Source organism: Carlito syrichta, unplaced genomic scaffold (assembly GCF_000164805.1).
Source record: "Carlito syrichta isolate Samal-C Ts95f unplaced genomic scaffold, Tarsius_syrichta-2.0.1 Scaffold123311, whole genome shotgun sequence".
Lineage (NCBI taxonomy): Eukaryota > Metazoa > Chordata > Mammalia > Primates > Tarsiidae > Carlito > Carlito syrichta.
The window spans coordinates 38,379-45,204 of NW_007067407.1; the positions used below are offsets into that span (position 1 = coordinate 38,379).

The window sequence follows — 6,826 nt, forward strand, 5'->3', positions numbered from 1 at the left end:
CCTCTTACGCTGGTGTTGAGTAGCGGACCTGCCAGCCCACCCCGACAGGCCATCCGCGTCAAGAGGGTGTCCACCTTCTCTGGCCGGTCCCCACCAGTGCCTCCCCCAAACAAAACCCCTCGGCTGGATGAAGATGGCGAGTCCTTGGAGGAAACCCCACAAGTTCCCGGGCTCGGTAGCAGTGGGTAAGTGTGCTGAGGCTGGAGAGGCGGGCGAGGGGTGTAGGTGGGCGGGGGAAGGTGGCTCATCTTCTCGTGGCTCCTCCCCACCAGGTTTAGCCGCGTGAGGATGAAAACACCCACAGTGCGAGGAGTTCTCGACCTGGATCATCCCGGGGAGCCCACTGGGGAGGAAAGCCTTGGGTGAGTGGCCAGGCCCCTTACCCTGGAGGCTCTGGGACCTCTGTCCTTGCCCCTCCTGACTGGTCTCTCCTTACAGGCCCCTCCAGGAACGATCCCCTTTGCTGCCACTTCCAGAAGGTGGTCCTTCTCGGGCCCCTGATGGCCCCCCAGACCTGCTGCTCGAGTCCCAGTGGCACCATTATTCAGGTGGGAACCTACCTTTCCCTCTCATTGCCTCCTTGTGCTTGGCTCAGCTGGATGACTGACAGGTGACAGAACTGGTCCACCTCAATTCTGGGTACAAGCCTGAGGCTAGGCACTGGTGTGACAAAGCCTGAGGTGTTACAGAGGTGTTACAAAGGCTAGGCACTGGTATTACACTGGTGTTACAAAGGCTAGGCGCTGGTGTTATTGCTACGTCTGTTTCTGCCACAAGGCCATAAGCCCCCACAAGGGGCCTTGTGGCAGAAACAGACGTAGCAATAACATTTTAGCTCCATGTGAAAGGTCCTCTGAAAGTGCTTTGTCCGGTATACCCAAGATCCTAGAGGGCCTCAGAGTCTAGTCTGCCAGGGTCAGAAGGTTCGTTACCTTGTAAAGCCAAAGATGAAGTCCTGAGATCATCTAGAGAGGATGGAGCCCACCTAAGACCCAAGTGAAGGACAGGGGCAGTCGGAAATCCAAAGAGAGGTGTTCCAGAGGCCAGGGGAAAGGAGTAGTCAGCAGTCCAAGCTGCCACGGAGAGTGTCTGACCTGTGGGATCTAGGACTGCTGTACTCTGTAAGCAGGTAGCACAGGGTGGGGAGGACGTTGTGTCAGAGTCCAGAATGGAAGACAGTGTTGAGGAAGCCAAAACAACTTCTGGCTCCTTGCCAAAAAGTCCACCAAGGATCCATGTGGAGGACGTGGGGCAGCAGTTTAGAGGAGTTTGGTGTGAGGGCTGAGACAGCAGAGTCAAGGATGAGGGGGACGGCTGGGCACGGATGGAAAAGGTGACTGGGAGTAGGCATGGGGGCTAGTTTTGAACAGGTAACCCCTGAAAGGGAGGGACGGAGGTGGGTGCAGAGACAATAATACACAGGGTGGGGTGCTTGTGGTAGCTGTGGCTGATGGACTCACTGGAGCTGGAAGTGAAGTTCTCTGTCAGTCTTGAGGGCAGTGGGAGAATGAGTGGCAGTCAAGCAGCCAGAATTTCTTCTGACCCAGTTCTGTCCAGATGTTTAGATTTTCTCATTACATAGAGCTGATTAGCTGCTGCGTGTGGAAGTGGAGGAAGTGGATTGAGACTGTTTAACTGAGAGTCTGTTCATGAGGTCAAAGGTGGCATGAGAATGTGGCAGTCACCATGGCAAGTCCTCGTCCTTAGGGACCAGACCACCTTTTGGTAGGAGAAACAGATGCGTAAGTTAGCAAGTGCACTGTAGGTTAGAATGAGCACTGTGAGAAAGTACCTGGGCCAGGCCCCTGTAGTCAATCCTGTCTGTTCAGGGAACAGAATGGAGGTGTGAGTGGGGAGAGGGGAAAGACATTGTTTGAGGTGGTTTCTGGGGAACTGAGGTCTGGAGGTCATGTGAGCCACCTGGCAAGGGTCCAGTTTAGAATCTCACTTAGGACTGGGGCAGGTGTGTGGGCAGGTTGGCCCAGAGAAGTGATGTGGAGAAAGTGTGGCCATGTGAACCCTGCCTTTCCTAAAGCATGTTCCACTCAAACTTTGGGACCCCTCCACCCCATGCAGTGATCAATCCTCAGTTCACATCCTACCTGAGCCAGCAGCATCATTTAGTGCAGCTGGTCCCTCCACCCTGGAAACACTTTCTTCCCTGGCTTCCAAGACTCCACATTCTCCTCTCATCTTTCTGGTCATGTCTTGTTGTCCCAGCCTGTCCCTTTTGATGTGTCCCAGGGCCTTGGTCTTGACTTCTCTGCACTCACTTCAAGGTGTTCTCCTCTATATCTGATAGTCCTCATATTGTTGATCTGGTCCCTCAACTCCAGGCTACATCCTGCTGTCTGCTTTCCTTTCCACCAAAAAGTTTTTGTGTTGTTTTTTTTTTTGAGTTGGAGTCTCCCTCTTGCCGCCCAGGCTAGAGTGCAGTGGCTATGCTCATGGCCATCGCAGCCTCGACCTGCTGGGCTTAAGCGATCCTTCCGCCTCAGCCTTCCAAATAGCTAGAACTACAGACGACACCACTACGCCCGGCTAGTTTTTTTGTGATTTATTGTAGAGACGAGGTCTCACCAAGTTGCCCAGGCTGGTCTGAAACCCCTGGGCTCAGGCAAACCTCTCACTTCAGCCACTCAAAGTGCTGGGATCACAGGCTGAGCCACCGTGCCTGGCCCACTAAAAAGTTTACTAAGAGGTATCTTAAAGTCAGCATGTCCCAATCTGAGCAGTCAGCCTTTACCCAAACTCATTCTTACTTCGCCATGTCTTACTCAGTGGCAGTTTTATCCTTCAACTGTTCAGGTCCCAAACCTCAGAGTTGTCTCAACCTACCTCCTTGTCCCCTCCCCCTGCTTTTTCTCACATCCATATATATACATCAGTGAGTCCTCTCTGCTCTGTCTTTAAAGTCTGGTAACCCAGGCCATGAGCGTGCCACTGCACTCCAGCCTGGGCAACAGAGTGAGACTCTGACTCAAAAAATAAAAATAAAGTCTGTTAATCCCTGAGAAATTCCTTAAATAGCTCATAGTGTACCATGTACTTGGCTCTGTGCACAGAAGAGAAATTTGTTGCATATAGAAAACACGTGTCCAAAACATAATTCTCTAGTATGTTTAATTTTGTGTAAGAAACAGAATAATGACAGGCAGGCGTTTATGGTAAACTGGGTTTGAGCGGGCCACAGATGTGTCCTGCAGAGCCCAGATGCTCCAAGTTTCTGTGGAGTGCTCTTCTGGCTGAGGAATACCGCAGAAAAGGAACTGCAGGCCCCTTAGAAAAAATAATGTCCATTCTGCAGGGCTCACTGGGCAGTTGGGGGAGGAAGAGGGTCATTAGACTCCAGTGTCTATGCCTGTGCCTAGTGGGAAGGAGAGAAGTATCTGCTCGGAGGGCAGGGTGGGGCTTTGGAAAAGCCCAGGAAGGGTGATCCTCACTTACTCTGACCCAACCCTTGGAACCAGGTGAGGCTTCAAGCTCTGAGGAAGAGCCTCCATCCCCAGAGGACAAAGAGAACCAGGCCCCAAAACGGGCTGGCCCGCATCTACGCTTTGAGATCAGCAGCGAAGATGGGTTCAGCGTGGAGGCAGAGAGCTTGGAGGGTGAGTTGGGGGTGGCAGTGGCGGGGGGGCAGTGTCCCTAAAACACCCCATCCTGCCTCTGCTCTTGTCTGTCCCCTCTCCAGGGGCGTGGAGAACTCTGATCGAGAAGGTGCAAGAGGCCCGAGGGCATGCCCGACTCAGGCATCTCTCCTTTAGCGGTGAGTGGCGGCTCCACAGGGATGCTGGCGAGCTGGGAGGGCTCCCCGAGGGCCAGGGGCCCTCACCAACTGGGGTGTCCTCACCTTCTCTTCTCAGGAATGAGCGGGGCCAGGCTCCTGGGCATCCACCACGATGCTGTCATCTTCCTGGCAGAGCAGCTACCCGGGGCACAGCGCTGCCAGCACTATAAGTTTCGCTACCACCAGCAGGGAGAGGGCCAGGAGGAGCCGCCGCTGAATCCCCATGGGGCTGCCCGTGCTGAGGTCTATCTTCGGTGAGAAGTTGGGGGTGTGGTGCCTAGGTCAGGGGAGCCCCGTGGGAGCTCTGGAGGGTGGGAGTTAAATCTGTGCAGATGGGAGCCGAGTCCTGGGGAGCAGACATGGGTTGCTCCCAGAGTTATTTCTGGAGTTCGCGGCAGAGGAGTGAGCCCCACCTACTTCCCCTCTCGCCGCGTCTTCAATAGCGTGTCACTCCCACCCTGCGGGCGGCGGGCCCAGCCCCGAGAATGGGTAGGCCGCATCCCCTTGAAGGAATGGCTGTGAACCTCCCTCCCTTCCTCCCTTCCGCCTGCAGGAAGTGCACCTTTGACATGTTCAACTTCCTGGCCTCCCAGCACCGGGTGCTCCCTGAGGGGGCCGCCTGTGATGAGGAAGAGGATGAAGTCCAGCTCAGGTCCACCAGGTAGGACAGAGGCCCTGGTGGAAGGGGCCAGAGGGAAGAGGGCCTTCCTGGGTACCAGCCTGTGTGACCCGCTGTCCCTCACAGACGTGCCACTAGCCTTGAGCTGCCCATGGCCATGCGCTTTCGTCACCTCAAGAAGACGTCCAAAGAGGCCGTGGGGGTCTACAGGTTAGTGCGGTTGGGGGCGGCCCCTTGGGGGGGTGGCTGCTGGCTTCCGGCGCCCGGCCCCGAGCGCCCCTTGCTCATCCTGCCCTGCAGATCCGCCATCCATGGGCGAGGCCTGTTCTGTAAGCGCAACATTGATGCCGGCGAGATGGTCATCGAGTACTCTGGGATTGTCATTCGCTCTGTGCTGACTGACAAGCGGGAGAAGTTCTACGATGGGAAGGTGGGCTCTGTGAGGCCGCGGCAGTGAGGGGGGTGAAGCGGGGCGGCCCGTGGGGACGAGCGCCTGACTGCCGCCCCCGCAGGGCATCGGGTGCTACATGTTCCGCATGGACGACTTTGACGTGGTGGACGCCACGATGCACGGCAACGCTGCCCGCTTCATCAACCACTCCTGCGAGCCCAACTGCTTCTCGCGCGTCATCCACGTGGAGGGCCAGAAACACATCGTCATCTTCGCCCTGCGCCGCATCCTGCGTGGTGAGGAGCTCACCTACGACTACAAGTTCCCCATTGAGGATGCCAGCAACAAGCTGCCCTGCAACTGTGGCGCCAAGCGCTGTCGCCGGTTCCTCAACTGAGGCCGTGGCTGCTCACCACGACCCCTCACGCCTCCTGCTGCCATCTTGCCCCTCGCCCGGGGGCTCCCTGGTCCTTCCCAGAGCATCGCACGCCCGCCCTCACGTTCAGGGTGAATGTGGGCCTGCAGGCGGCAAGGGCCCTGCCTCCCCCCCTCCAGCCCACCCAGCAATCGCCCCCTTCCTGCCCTGGGGGCCCAGGATGTAGATAATGTACAAAGGTTTCTAAATCCCTTCTTTTCTATGCACTTTTTTATTTAAGAGGTGGGGTCCCAGGTGGGAACCCTCACAATAAAGTCTGTCAATGTTTGGAGAGGTGGTCTTCCCATTTGTAGAAGGCTGGGGGCAAGTAGGAACTCCCGCCTCACACCTCACACCCACCCTGAGCCTCAACAGGTAGGTAAGAGGCCGTCGTTCGGAATCAGAAGTACACTGTAAGGTCTGTTAAGGCTCAGAATGACAAGCGTTCTACATTCTCCAGCTCAGAACGCAGCAGAGTGCCTGTGAATAAGCTGTCTCAGGAGCGGCAGGGCTGTTTCTCACGGGATTCTGGGACCCAGGCATTTGGGTCAAAGGAAACTTGAGGACTAGGCCCAGCAAACCTCAGATCGGCCAAGCTTGGACAGCACCTGCAGTGCATCTGCCCGTCCTAGCTGGGCTAGGTGTGTGCCCAGCTGGCCCAGAGAGGCAGAGGGCTCCCTTGCCACCACCATCTCGATCAGAGCTCGCAGCGGTGAGCGACTTGGCCGCAGCGAGTAGGCAAAGGTCGCCCAGGCGGCCGGCAGCCCATACCTCGCTGCCAGGTGTCGAGTAGTGCCACAGGCTGTGCCCCCACCTGGCCCAGGCTCAGGGTCCAGCAGCACAATTAGCTCCTCCAACACCTCCAGCTCATCCAGGAGGCGAGACAGGGGCTGTGATGCCAGACTGGGCAGCTCTGGGAAGCGAAGAGGCATAAAGCTGAGGAAGGGTAGGCTTCGTGCAGCCCACCCTTCCTCCTGGGCGCCTCCTGGCTTAACCCTAACTCCTGCTTGGGAGCAGAAGGAGAGACCCATGCGTTACCTGTCTCCAATGCCTCCAGGGTGCCTGGGGAGGGCAAGTGCAAGAAGGTGGTGTGGGTGTTGGGGCCTCCCCGAGTCAAGCCGCGACAGGAGGGGGGCGTGGCCTTCCCCTTGGGCCCGCAGCGGTGCCTCCGCAGAGCCAGGAGGAGGACCACTATCACCGCTGAGGTTAGGAGCAGGATCACCAAGGGCAGGACAAAACCCAGCAATGCCTGCTGGGGGATACTGCACTCAGATGTCCACGGGAGACTGGAACTTGCTGGAGAGCTGGGCTTCTGGGAGCTAGGGCTGCTCCGTTTCTCAGGTGGGAGGGGGCAATACCCCTTAGTAGGAACTGGCCTCTGGGGATAAGGGGTTGGGGCGAAGTGGTGGGCCACACTCACTCCATTCCTGCCCTTCAGCCCAAACCTTCTATCCGCACATCCTTTAACAGGGCCACATTCTGTGCCTGATGCCCCAACCCCGACTAGCTTAACGCATGTCCTCCCTGACTTCTTTTTTCTTTTTTTGAGTCGGAGTCTCACTCTGTCGCCCAGACTGGAGTGCAGTGGCCGCTCCCGGCCACCTCAGCCTCGAC

At 57.0% G+C, this 6,826-nt stretch overlaps 2 protein-coding genes across 2 annotated transcripts in view; one reads left to right on the forward strand and one right to left on the reverse strand.

The window, feature by feature from the left end:
• KMT2B (lysine methyltransferase 2B) overlaps window positions 1–5,504 on the forward strand; it is a 20,645-nt gene extending 15,141 nt beyond the window's left edge. The window contains 10 exon segments of the mRNA XM_021707643.1: window positions 1–185; window positions 273–362; window positions 439–548; window positions 3,471–3,608; window positions 3,692–3,766; window positions 3,864–4,041; window positions 4,341–4,448; window positions 4,533–4,616; window positions 4,707–4,836; window positions 4,919–5,504. Coding sequence (XP_021563318.1) covers window positions 1–185; window positions 273–362; window positions 439–548; window positions 3,471–3,608; window positions 3,692–3,766; window positions 3,864–4,041; window positions 4,341–4,448; window positions 4,533–4,616; window positions 4,707–4,836; window positions 4,919–5,194 — 1,374 coding nt within the window. The 3' untranslated portion in view covers window positions 5,195–5,504.
• Window positions 5,418–6,826, reverse strand: part of IGFLR1 (IGF like family receptor 1) — a 5,068-nt gene continuing 3,659 nt past the window's right edge. The window contains exon 5 of the mRNA XM_008048277.2: window positions 5,418–6,125. Coding sequence (XP_008046468.1) covers window positions 5,779–6,125 — 347 coding nt within the window. The 3' untranslated portion in view covers window positions 5,418–5,778. The remainder of the gene's footprint in view (window positions 6,126–6,826) is intronic.